Source organism: Haliotis asinina, chromosome 6, assembly GCF_037392515.1.
Source record: "Haliotis asinina isolate JCU_RB_2024 chromosome 6, JCU_Hal_asi_v2, whole genome shotgun sequence".
Lineage (NCBI taxonomy): Eukaryota > Metazoa > Mollusca > Gastropoda > Lepetellida > Haliotidae > Haliotis > Haliotis asinina.
The window spans coordinates 3,185,657-3,198,681 of NC_090285.1; the positions used below are offsets into that span (position 1 = coordinate 3,185,657).

General features: G+C 39.4%; 1 protein-coding gene across 4 annotated transcripts in view; it reads left to right on the top strand.

The window, feature by feature from the left end:
- LOC137286341 (phospholipase D1-like) overlaps positions 1-12,894 on the top strand; it is a 79,751-nt gene extending 66,857 nt beyond the window's left edge. For all 4 annotated transcript variants that reach the window (XM_067818138.1, XM_067818137.1, XM_067818141.1 and 1 more), the window contains 3 exons: positions 5,872-6,095; positions 6,717-6,831; positions 7,132-12,894. In XM_067818138.1, coding sequence (XP_067674239.1) covers positions 5,872-6,095; positions 6,717-6,831; positions 7,132-7,356 — 564 coding nt within the window. In that variant the 3' untranslated portion in view covers positions 7,357-12,894. The remainder of the gene's footprint in view (positions 1-5,871; positions 6,096-6,716; positions 6,832-7,131) is intronic.
- The last annotated feature ends 131 nt before the right edge of the window (positions 12,895-13,025 follow it).

Sequence of the window (13,025 nt, forward strand, 5' to 3'; positions counted from 1 at the left end):
AGCTGCGTTTGTAAGACCATGGAGCGCATGATAAATAATCGACTTGTTTGGTACTTGGAAACCAATAACCTAATTACAGATATACAATGTGGTTTTCATAAAAATAGAAGTACTGTCGATCATTTAGTGCGCTTGGAATCTTTTGTCAAAAATGCCCTTATTAATAAACAACATGCAGTGTCGATCTTTTTCGATTTAGAAAAAGCTTACGACACGACATGGAAACATGGAATTTTAAAAGATTTACATGACTTTGGCTTACGAGGCCGTTTGCCTCAATTTATCTCCAACTTTTTAAATGACAGGCAATTTCAAGTCCGAGTGGGCTCTACCCTGTCTGATTATTACAGTCAGGATCAGGGTGTCCCGCAAGGTAGTATTTTGTCTGTCACATTGTTTAGTATAAAGATCAATAGTTTATCCACAGTTTTAAATGATTCAATAGATGGATCACTCTTTGTGGATGATTTTAATATTTCTTGCCGCGGAAAAAATATGCATACTATTGAGCGGCAACTGCAGATGTGTTTAAATAAAATAGATAAGTGGTGTCTTGAAAACGGCTTTAAATTTTCTAAATCAAAAACCAATTGTATACACTTTTGCCGTCAATACAAACCCCATAAAGATCCAGAACTGTTTTTAAGTGGCACCCCCATCAAAGTTGTCAAGGAAGCTACGTTCTTAGGTCTCATTTTCGATTCACATTTGACGTTTTTGCCTCATATTAAATATCTAAAAGCAAAATGCTTGAAGGCACTTGATTTATTAAAGGTTGTTTCTAATTCAAAATGGGGAGGGGATCAAACTACCCTCCTTCACTTATATAGATCGTTGGTACGATCGAAACTTGATTATGGCTCGATCGTCTATGGTGGAGCCTGTCAGAGCAACCTAAAATTACTTGATTCCGTCCACCACCAGGGCCTAAGACTTTGTCTTGGGTCTTTTCGAACTTCTCCTGTTGACAGTCTGTACGTTGAGGCCGATGAACCTTCTCTTAACCACCGTCGTATAAAGCTCTCTTTACAATATATTGCCAAATTATTTTCTACTGAGTCAAATCCTGCATTTGACTGTGTCTTTAACCCTCTTTATGAGGATTTGTATAACAAAAAGTCTTCTCTTGTCCCGCCTCTTGGGCTCAGAATTAAGCCATTTATTGCTGCTGCTGGTATTGAGCTGGACAATATAGCTCCTTCCCGACTTCTTTCTTCTCCTCCATGGCAGTTGGTGAGACCACAAGTCGACCTAACATTGACCTCATTTAAAAAATCAGAAACCAATGGCTTACAATATAAACAAGAATATTATCAACTTAAAAACAAATATACCAATTACAAATTCATATTTACCGATGGATCCAAGGACGGTGGCACAGTGGCTTGTGCCACTGTCATTGGATCCAGGACAATATCTTCTAGAATACCAGATAAAAGCTCTATTTTTACTGCAGAAGCAAACGCGATATTAACGGCTCTTAAGTATATTCAACGACATCCTAAACATAAACAGTATATAATCTGTTCTGATTCTCTTTCTTGCCTTCAGGCTATAAAAAATGTGTCTTGTAAACATCCACTTTTAATTGAGATTATTGAATTGTATAATGATCTTGCTACTTGCCAATGCGACATCGTCTTTTGTTGGTTGCCCAGCCACGTGGGCATTTCTGGAAATACAACGGCCGATCTTGCTGCCAAGGCAGCACTCAACAAATCTATTACACCACTTCTTATCCCTTACTCTGATTTCAAAGCTTGCATTAGAACTTACATCCGTGATCTGATGCAGAAGAAATGGGACACCCAAGTGGGAAGAAATAAATTACACGCCATAAAACCGTATATTGGATATACCCACTTGGGTTGTCAGTCGAGATTTGAAGAGGTTATCATGCGACGATGTCGTATTGGCCACACAAGGTATACCCATGCGTACCTGTTGAAAGGTGAAGATCCTCCGTTTTGTATCCCTTGTGATGAGAGAGTTACAGTCAAGCATATCCTGCTTGACTGTGTTGAATTCTCCATCACAAGGGATAAATATTTCAATGTGAAAACACTTCATGATCTTTTTAGCACAGTTAATTGTCCTTTAATCATTGGTTTTTTAAAAGAAATAGATTTTCTTGTTGAATTTTGATTAATATGTTCTGTATATAGTTGTATTTTAATGCTTGGTAGTTTATGTTAGTAACTTTGATTGTTTGGGGCTGTACCCTCGAAGGGGGTTGAAGTAGTGTAAAACTATTGTCCCCCGGAGAAGGTACGTAAGTCCCGATACTTTCATTGTCAATTTAAATTTACCAATAGTTTTTAATCGTAGTATATTTGTTATTTTAATGTATGGCTAGCATTGTCCAAATTGCTAATGGCTGAAGGGATGGTGTAAATCCAGCTACGGTCCATGCAGGAAGCTGAGGTACTGTAAGTCCCCATGGTCCCTAGTGTGGTGATCTACCTTCAGTTGTTGGCAATCTATAGCCCAATTTTACATTGTGATGTCCAAATTGGTTTGTATTGTTCTATTATTTTTTAGATTTCGACGCTAGTTTTATATTCTCAATGTGATAATCTAGTCATTTTACTGTCCTTCGTTGACAGGTTTTTACTATATGCACGTCTTCATTTCAATATGTAACATGTTCACGTCACAATATGGCTGCACTATTGCCGATGTGACGTTAAATATTAACTCACTCACTAACTCACTCTTCCACCCTGGACACCAGCTTTCACACAAACCTATTTCCTCTTCCACCCTGGACACCAGCCTTCACACAAACCTATTTGTTCTTCCACCCTGGACACCAGCCTTCACACAAACCTATTTCTTCTTCCACCCTGGACACCAGCCTTCACACAAACCTATTTCTTCTTCCACCCTGGACACCAGCCTTCACACAAACCTATTTCTTCTTCCACCCTGGACACCAGCCTTCATACAAACCTATTTGTTCTTCCACCCTGGACACCAGCCTTCATACAAACCTATTTGTTCTTCCACATTGGACACCAGCCTGCATACCTTCTTCAGACTCTCCCATTCCAGAGCTCTCTGGTCAGCATCTATTTGATGGCAGAATTGAACACACCGCTAAATCCATCACTCATTAGTCCAGGGATGTAATGATCATAAAGCGAGCAGCGATCTACAGGATGCCTACCTGCACATTCAGATTCATCCGGACTCCAGGAAATATCTGCACTTCCTATTCAACGCTCAGCACTTCCACTGGTTGGTTCTACTGTTTAGAATATCTTCGACCCCGTTGCTATTTACTCAGGTCACCAACCCCATTATCACCTACCTACATCGGCGGGACTTCACAGCACCTTTTACCTGGACTATGGCACTCAAGTTCATCAAGTCAACTTAGACTACAGTTAGACTTCACCATCAGGCTGCTGACTCAACTTGGATGGCTTGTGAATCTATGGAAATCGGAATTAGAGCCACAGCAAGATTCATTTCCTCGGGATTCGTTTCATCACTCTGTAGAACTGCATCATTATCCCAGGATATTGATGGGTCAGAATTCAAGCCATGATAGAACAAGCTCTAGTCACTCTGTTACCACTACGACAGTGGCAATGTTTACTTGATTTGCTCATATCAGTGCAGGACGAGGACATCTGCAATTACGCCCATTACAATGGTTCCTGAGTCAGCATCTGAACATAAGTCAGCATCATAAAGACATGTCACATCCCAGGTACATGCAACGCTGTCATGCCCTCTACAACCACAATGGAATGGATGCTACATCTAGAGGCGTTTCAACTCATCAGTCAGATATTCGGATCTCTTCAAATAGACCTATTTGCCACAAGGTTCAACAAGCAGATACCAACATTCATGCCATCTGTTAGCGTGGGCAACAGATGCTCTCAGCTTCTCGTTGGAAAGGCAGAATGCTTACGCGTTCTTCCCTTCAGTACTACGGAAAGATAAAACAGATGATGCTGATACAACTGATTTTGGTTATGCCTTATTGGCCAGTGAAAGATTGGTTCCCTGTAGTCATTGAGGAACTAGGACAACCATCACTACAACTGCCAGAGTGGAAGAACCTACACGTGCATCCACACAGCAAACAAGCACACAGCAGTCTGACATCATTCCAACTTCACGTGTGGATCGCATAAGACCTGCTTGAAACATCAAGGATATTCTACTAGTGCAGCGAAGGCAGTCACCCTAGCTTTTCATAGATTTATCCACCCCTTGTACGATGATAAATGAATGTGGTTTGAAAGATACGCTAGAAATGAAGGCTTCACTGCAATGAAAGCTACACATCCTCAAAGAGCGGACTGCTTATGTCATCCACAATGTACCAGAGGACAAAGGCTCTACACTCTTGAAATACTTGGCGGCACTCAGCTCTGTTATCATCATGAAAACGGGGATCAAGCTGAGTTAAGTACCTGAACTAGTCACCTTACTATGAAAATTCAATCTGGAAGACCAACAACGCATATTAAAGCCTCCAGCTTGGGATTTAAACATCGTTGTACAACACCTCATCGCTTGAATTATTGACACAGAAAACACTGTTTCTGCTCGCCCTGGCTACAGGAGCACGAATATCAGAAATACGTGCTCTGGACTTTAGTCGTGCATGATTTGACTCCAGCTATCATGAGACTGTATGTCTAGGACTGAGATGGGATTTCATCGCCAAAACTTAACTGCCTGGACAACCAGACGGACAATTCCACATCCTGGCATTATCTACTGTCCTTGGGCCACATGATACACAGGATTTATCATTATACCCAGTCAGAGTGTTGAAAGTATATGTGCTGTGAACTAAAACAAGGAGACAACATTTCAAGCGCCTATTCATCCCTTTACCTACTGAGACACCTACAGAAGTATCCCGCAACACTGTCTCAGTATGGATGAGAACCGTTACACTGAGGGCCACAAAGCAGCAGGACTTGAACCTCTGTGAGCTTCCAATCCATACGAAAAGAGAGCCTTGGTGTTGACACTCACTCTACATGGAAACTGCCCAACTCTAATGGAAATCATTTTGGAAATCAAATTTTGTGTTTGCCAACCACTAGCTACATGATATCACTAGCATTCACTAGTTTGGGCCACTTGTCTTTGCACAACAACTAACAGTTCCACAAGGGTACTGAGTTTCACTCACCCTTTTATCATGTGACTTGTTGAGACCAAGATGCTCCACAGAGTATAATGGTCGAGAGTCCATGTGCACATCTTGAACAGGCTAGCATGACCTTGTACTCATAATGAAGATATTGGTACATAAGGAAAGGTCACGACTGATCTTTATAGAAATCATACAGTTGCATTAGACCCTAGAAGGATGCTGACTGATCTATATATTATCACATTTCAGTCAACAAATGCTTCAAGAGAAGACAAGTTTGACTTAATGTGATCCCCCCACTTCACAGATGAATATTGGAAGAACAGGACCAAACAACCACCATTATAGTTCCCGAAAGGGAGAAGTATGGGAGCCAACTGAATCCAGCATGACCTGACTGACCACCGTTTCCTCTGGGTTCTGTAAGCATGATAAGCATGAGTCAGGATAAGCAAAAATATGTATATAATTGATATTTTATACTTATCCTGACTCATGACATCAAGCCCTCTCAACCGCCCCTCTGGGCACGCTCATTCTCGTGTCTGAGATGTCAGAGAGAGTGGCAAGCATGGCTGGCCATATTGGCAGGAAAGGGAGGCTTCCATTTAGTGGGTGTATTGCAAATCCACTTCAATTATACCAGTTCTAGTCAGCACGATATCACAGAATGTTCCTAATATGCTAGGCACATGGCTAGATTTGTTCTCAGCTTGTATATAGAGTTTCCCTTCTTCCAGATCACTGAGCTAGTGTATGTGCATAGTAAGCTGATGATCGTAGATGACGACACTGTCATCATTGGTTCAGCCAACATCAATGACAGGAGCATGCTGGGAAAGAGGGACAGTGAGATGGCAGTAATGGTGGAGGACCTCCCAAAGAACAAGTTTGAGATCTCATTTGGGGATCGGAAGCACATGGCAGGCAAATTTGCCTCTTCCCTCAGAAGGACCCTGTTCAAGTAAGTCATGTCTGGTTGATATCAGTGTAATGCATGGGTGGAGTTTCTTAACACCATTGTTCTTTACTACAAAGCTTCATAATAATCAGACATGTTATTACATTTAATACCACTTGAAGACTAACAAGAACCATGTTTTATCCTGTATATCTTGAAAAATGTAAGTATAGCTATCAGAATTGGAGTAGTATTTAATGCTTGAATGTGATGTTGCCCTACAAAAGATCAAACCTTTCTGCCAATATTGTACAAACTCTCCGACAACATATCAATGGTGGAGATCAGTACCATGGCCTATTTTCCTTGGATCTGTCTGACTTGTTCCCTGTGCTTGAAGACTTGCCCAGTCTGTTGATTCAGACCGACAATGAACTATATCTTGAAGTTTCTTTATGTGTGTGCTACTTGTCTGTATCTGTCCATGCTTGTAGTTATAATGACATATGAACCACTCCCCACCTCATGGTCAGTCTCCTCTCAGGATGGGTCTCCCCCTGTGTCCTGTACCATGTGATAAGCTGTTTAGTCCATGCCTAGTGTGGAAATATATTTCATTTTGTATTGTGTATCCACCAACAAGGTTGAACCATGGAGTAACCAGCTGCACTTTGTATTCTGCAGTGAGCACCTGGGACTGGGAGACGCTGGCTATGAGGTGGACGACATTGTCTCTGACTCCTTCTACAAGGGCGTCTGGATCCACAGGGCCAGCATCAACACGACCATGTATGACAAGGTGGGTTTACTTGTTGGATGTATGACAAGATGGGTTCACTTGTTGGATGTAGGACAAGGTGGGTTTATTTTTTGGATATAGGACAAGGTGGATTTACTTGTAAGATATAGGATAAGATGGGTTTACTTGTTGGATGTAGGACAAGGTGGGTTCACTTTGTAGGACAAAGTATGGCCATTGTTGAAGGTTGCATATTAATAAACGTCTTTGTTTCCTTTACAAGTAAATGAGTTTCAATACTTCTCATAATAGATACAACACATGGTGTAAGTGTTTGAACATGAACATCTTCTATTTCAGGTGTTCAACTGCATTCCATGCGATAGTGTCCACAGCTTTGCAGACCTCAAGAAATTCCAGGCTGAGAAACCTCTTGTTGAAATCAACCAATCAGAAGCCGAGGAAATGCTAAAGAAAGTCAAAGGTTATGTGGTCCTCATCCCACTGAACTTTCTGAAGTATGAAAACCTGGCACCGAAAGTGGGAACAAAGGAGGCCATTTTGCCTTCCTACCTGTGGACCTGATGCTGGAGATGGAAGGATAGATGATGGAGCATGTGTCATCAGTCATTGGCACTTGCTAGGACAACTTTGTGACATGCAGAAGAAGTGGTGACAGTGTCAGCTTGGTGACAGCTGGGCGAGTTTGCCTCCTTCTCTGTTGTGTAGACTGGTTGCTGTGGCTCATGGCTGTTTGTGATCTCACAGTGTGTGTACAGTACACATCTATGAGGAAGTCAAGAGATTGCTCTTCATCTTGGGGAGACAGGGGTTCATTTCCACATGTGGATAGACATTGTGGATCTTGGTAACGTTGACTGCTGACAGAACGCAACAGAACTTAGCAATTTGGTATTTGCAGGCAAACACCAAATTCTGCTGATGTTAATAGCTTGTCAATAACCACAGCTCATTGCCTGATGTTGGTGGCTACTAGTATCATTTTTAATAAGCATAATAATTGGGGTAAAATCATTTTAGTTATGATGACTTATGTCACAGTACCCTCACACAGAGTGGTCTCGGATGTTGTCAGTGTGAACTCTTCACAATTTGGATCTCATGGACTTTTATTTTAAGTGTCTTAAACATTTGAATAGATCTATATTTGTTTCCATTTTTATTAAATTGAACTATAAGGTTCATGTTGTATAGATCTTGTGAGAATAACTTTTCTCATTTCTTACAATAGGTATTTCAGTGACAAGTGCCAAGGTAGAAGTGACACAGTTCCAGTCAGGGTGTCTTTCTTGGTGTCAAACATGGTGTCTATAGATACTCATGATTAACATCTTCCTACACAAACGCTGTGAATTGTGAAATTGGGGAAATCTTTTACATACTTTATGGTGTGCCATACTGTGTGTTCTTATTGTGATGACTGGTAGAAATGGAACTTAAGGTTGAGTGATCTCATTACGATTCAAGATTAAAGTGCAGTCTGTCAGGGTACGTTCTGGCTGTAACTGTGTCAATACACAGGTATCTGTAGTTCGTTACTAATGTACAACAAACAGGTGTAGTCTACAACTGGCCAGAGACACTTTTAGCATAATCTACATCAAGACCCACATAGTTTGTGATTCAGATAAGTCAGTCTTCAGTGTCGTCTACAACAGTAGGACAGTGTATTTGTACCCAACTTAGACAAATTAGAATATGATTGTCACTAAGTTTCCATGCTGTACTGAGACTAGTGGACCACTAAAGCTCAGTACTGTAATGTTCTGAAATGTTGCTCAAACTTGTTCAATGATTGAGTCACTGAATGCATGATGAAATCAGTATTTTATTATTCAACACAACAGTGTTTCTTTATGTTGTGTTCGTTCCTGTATGGTTAATGCTGGTATGTCCAAACTCTAGTTTCTGATACTCTGTCCTGAGTCTTCCTATTATCATCTGTCTGTTTTGCTGATCCAATACATAACGAACCGACATTCTTTAGGGGAAAAGTACTTTTAGTGTTTGGGAGGATGTATGCGGTGATGAATGTCATGAATTGTATTTTTCAATTTTGAAAGAAATGGTTTTATAAGTAATTTTTTTTCTCATTTTCACGGAAGTAGAGTGTTGTCCATGTAGAGATATTTAGATATATGGTAAATTTTAAGCAATCACTTGTATGAACTAGATCTATTTATGTTTTTTGGTAATCTGTAAACACATTTTGTCTGGGTGTATACAGTTTTAAAGGAATTATGTCATAAGAACATGATGAACAAATGCAGAGACACGTGTGGAGGACATCTTGGTCCTGTCCTTCATCCAGTAGATGATCACCAGCCAAGTCTTCTCCAGGTCTGAAATAATTACGTAGAATTTCATATTTTGATGTTGTCTCATGCCATCTTTCGCTATTGTCTGTTTTTAGTGATGACTGTTGACATAAATCATTTGACTAAATACTGATGTAGTTATTAATAGATATTGGAGAAGTAATTTTCACAGAAAATGCCAATAAAGTCTGAAAGACGTCACTGGTGGGTGGTGCATATTTCTGGACTACTGGCGAAAACAGTTTTCTGAACATAGTTCAGAAGCACTCCATGGGTAAAACCCTACCTTTGTGTACTGGTGAATACGCTAAAGGTATAATTAATTACGAAAGTTTGTGTATGTTTTATGAAAAAATTCATATCAATAACCATTTATATTTTCGCTATTGGTGAAAAATCTGATTATTAATCTTTTTAGCCATCACTGGCTATTTTACAACCTTTCATTACTCAAGTTGGAAGTTGGTCATTTAGAAATGTAAGTTGTAGGTATTTGAACCAATCGAGATTAGGTATAGTATGAACCATGCTTTTAGTCATTTTTAATTTTTAATTACCATGTCATGGAATTGTAGTTCTTGTTTTGTTTGTAACCTTTTAACCCTTCTTGTTTATCATCTGTGGAACATCTACCTTTTGTGTTGAGTATTGCTAGCTTGTTGCATGTTTACATAAAGTGTGTATGTTATGTGGAATATACAGTCAGGTCCATTCTCTGAACACTCCATGATATATGTTTCTGCTGAAGTGTCCAATGTATATTGTTGTCTTTAGATCTGTTCCACGAAATTGAGTCTGTCTCTTTTATGGCATTGTACTCATCTTCTTGCTTCAACAGCCCACGGAATCAATCACTCCTACTTGGTGTCAAAGATAGCTCTTGTACAATGTATTCTTATAAAGCCATGTGGTTTGTATCTGAATGTGGTCCTACATCTGGCTCTGTCATGCATGTAGCTACTGCTGCTGTCAGTCTGACACACCGACTGTACAGATACAGCTATGGTTTAAGTAGAGGTTTCTGTAGATTCTAGTGACATTACACAGATAGGGCAATGGCTGCTTCCTGCTATATCCCTTGTTCTCTTACCTCAAGTGTACATTGTTCATATTTCATGCATTCCTATATTTACTTGTTTACATTCTTTTTTTTATACAGTAAAACTATAAAGTTCAAACAATATGTGATGTCATTGTTACTTTATTCCCACGCATCCCAAGTGTTTCTAAAAGGTTTGGACAGAAACATCAGCATAAATATACTACTTGAATGAACCTAAGGACCCTCTATGCTTTTATGTTACTATAAATAGTCTGTGATGGTGGTAGAATGAAAGAATTAGATTAACTTCAACAATATGAAAGTATTTTGTTGTCTTTCACTTCTTTTGAGAAGAATATGTCCAATGGTATTTGGAACTGTTGTTATGGTGATCATGGAAGTAAGTGGTACTGTTTCAGTCCATGTAATGTTCGTGCAAACGTTGTGATTAGCTTTGTTCACTGAATCAGTTCCTATTTATCATTACAAGAATTACTCTGTTGTTAATTTTGATCTCAGCATGTACATGTTCAGCTTAAATAATTCCTCCCATTACTTTTGTCCAGTGAGTGAGTTTAATGCTGCTATGAACTGGTTTTCAGTGATGCTGTGGCAGGACTGTTTGATGTGGGAGAAAAGCCTGGGGTAATGCATGACATTTGCCTGTTCTCTGAAACCCAGGATCAGTGGCATGCTGCAGACACACCTAGAAACATAATCAGGTCAAATGTTATTCTTATAACAATCATGAGATGGAACTTCACTTCAGTGAATTCTGGTGCTTTTGATGGCTTGGTCAGTGAAGTGTTCAGTCTTTCAGTTGGCATTGCAGACAGACAGACTGACAGACAGCTTGACTTCACCTGTGTCTGAATTCTGAAGCTAGAACATAAGCTGCAGTGAACTTATCTGTAACTGCATAACAAATTTGTCTCCAAAGTTATATCTATTTTAGAAGACTATTTTGTTAATGTTGTGAATTATTTTCTCACTGCAGATCTTCTCTGTGGCTGCCACAATGACAACAGTAGTGACACCGCCTCACTTTAACCTGTCTGTCCATTCCCTACTCCCTGTTCTTGTCAATAGACTTGTCACCTGTCTGTCCATTCCCTACACCCTGTTCTTGTCAATAGACAGGTCACCTGTCTGTCCATTCCCTACTCCCTGTTCTTGTCAATAGACTTGTCACCTGTCTGTCCATTGTCTACTTCCTGTTCTTCTCAATAGACAAGTCACTTGTCTGTCCATTCCCTACTCCCTGTTCTTGCCAATAGACTGGTCACCTGTCTGTCCATTCCCTACCCCCTGTTCTTTCCAATAGACAGGTTACTTATCTGTCCATTCCCTACTCCCTGTTCTTGTCAATAGACATGTCACCTGTCTGTCCATTCCCTACTTATTGTTCTTTTCAATAGACAGGTCATTTTTCTGTAAATTCCCTACTCATGGTTCTTTTAAATAGACATGTCACATGTCTGTTTATTCGCTACTCCCTGTTCTTGTCAATAGACTTGTCACCTTGTCCATGTTCTTGTGTATGTATGCTGCTGGCACTCAGTAAGTAGAAGAAGACTTGTTCATAACATACAGATAAACAATTTGAAAGTATACATCATTAGTGTTGTCTGAATATTTGAAAAGTTGTCATGCATATTTGTTGTTATGCAGCGCGACATTGTTATGATTAAAGTGATTTATTTTATGGGAAAATGCATCTTATGGTAGGTCTATTAACCACTTCTGTCGTTGGATCTGTTACATTTAACCATGTTCTGCATGTATGTTATTTATTAGTTGCTGTGGACATTCCTAATCCTGAGTCTTGGCCATGATGAATGTTGTGACAGGACTTCTTGTCTTGGGCATTGGTATCCATGCTTGTCTGACATTCTCTACTCATGGGGTACATGAAGACCATGATACTCAGATTTGACATGCATTAGTATTACTATGACTAATAAACCATCTTCCAATACCATAGGACAGTGAAAATCCTGTTTCAGCCTTACAAACTTGGCAGGAATATTTCCCTGCTCGATAAAGCCCAGGTGATCATACACACACTTTGACAAGTGACTAAACACTGAGTGTTAGCTGCCATTTAGTATTCAGACTGGATGGATTTTGATACATGATTTTAATTGGACAAAGTATAAGTGAAATTCCTGTCTGGTTCAGCAAGTGAGGAGACTAGACTTGTGTTATCCCCCAGTAAACATGATGATAAGCATGCCTATACACTAACTCCCTAAACGTATAAAATCAACATTGACAATATTACGAAATATTTGTAATATTTAATGTAACGGCTTCATAACATTACAGAATGTGCTTGGTAATATTTCAGGCTAAATGAGCAATTTTAAGTCCATTTCATCAACCAAATCTAAACAAGCCTCATTTGGTCCTTTGACATTACTATCTATCAGTATCTGGCAGATTTGATCATTTTATCTGTTTTTGTTTGGGAATAAGTTGTATTGGTGAAGTGGTGTGGTCACATGTCCTTTGTAGCCTCTACTAGTTGTTGGACGATGAATGTTTTCATACCATGGGCTTAATGATGCTGTACAAAACCCTTGTTTAGAGAGATGGTACACTGCTGTCTAATATGGAATACATTTGACAAAACCCTTGTTGGCTTTCATTCTGGGTATTATGTGTATATTTTTGCCCATAGATTATATTTTTATGAAAATGCATAATCCAGGTTATTATTGAAATAAAATCTATGCAGTTCTAATTTGGGTGTGTCTTATTTCATCTATTGCATTAATAAATTTGGGGATATTACAATACTTATAGAGACGTCACAACTTTTGATATTTTAAATTTTCACTCAATAAATAGTTAAATATGAACATCAAAAG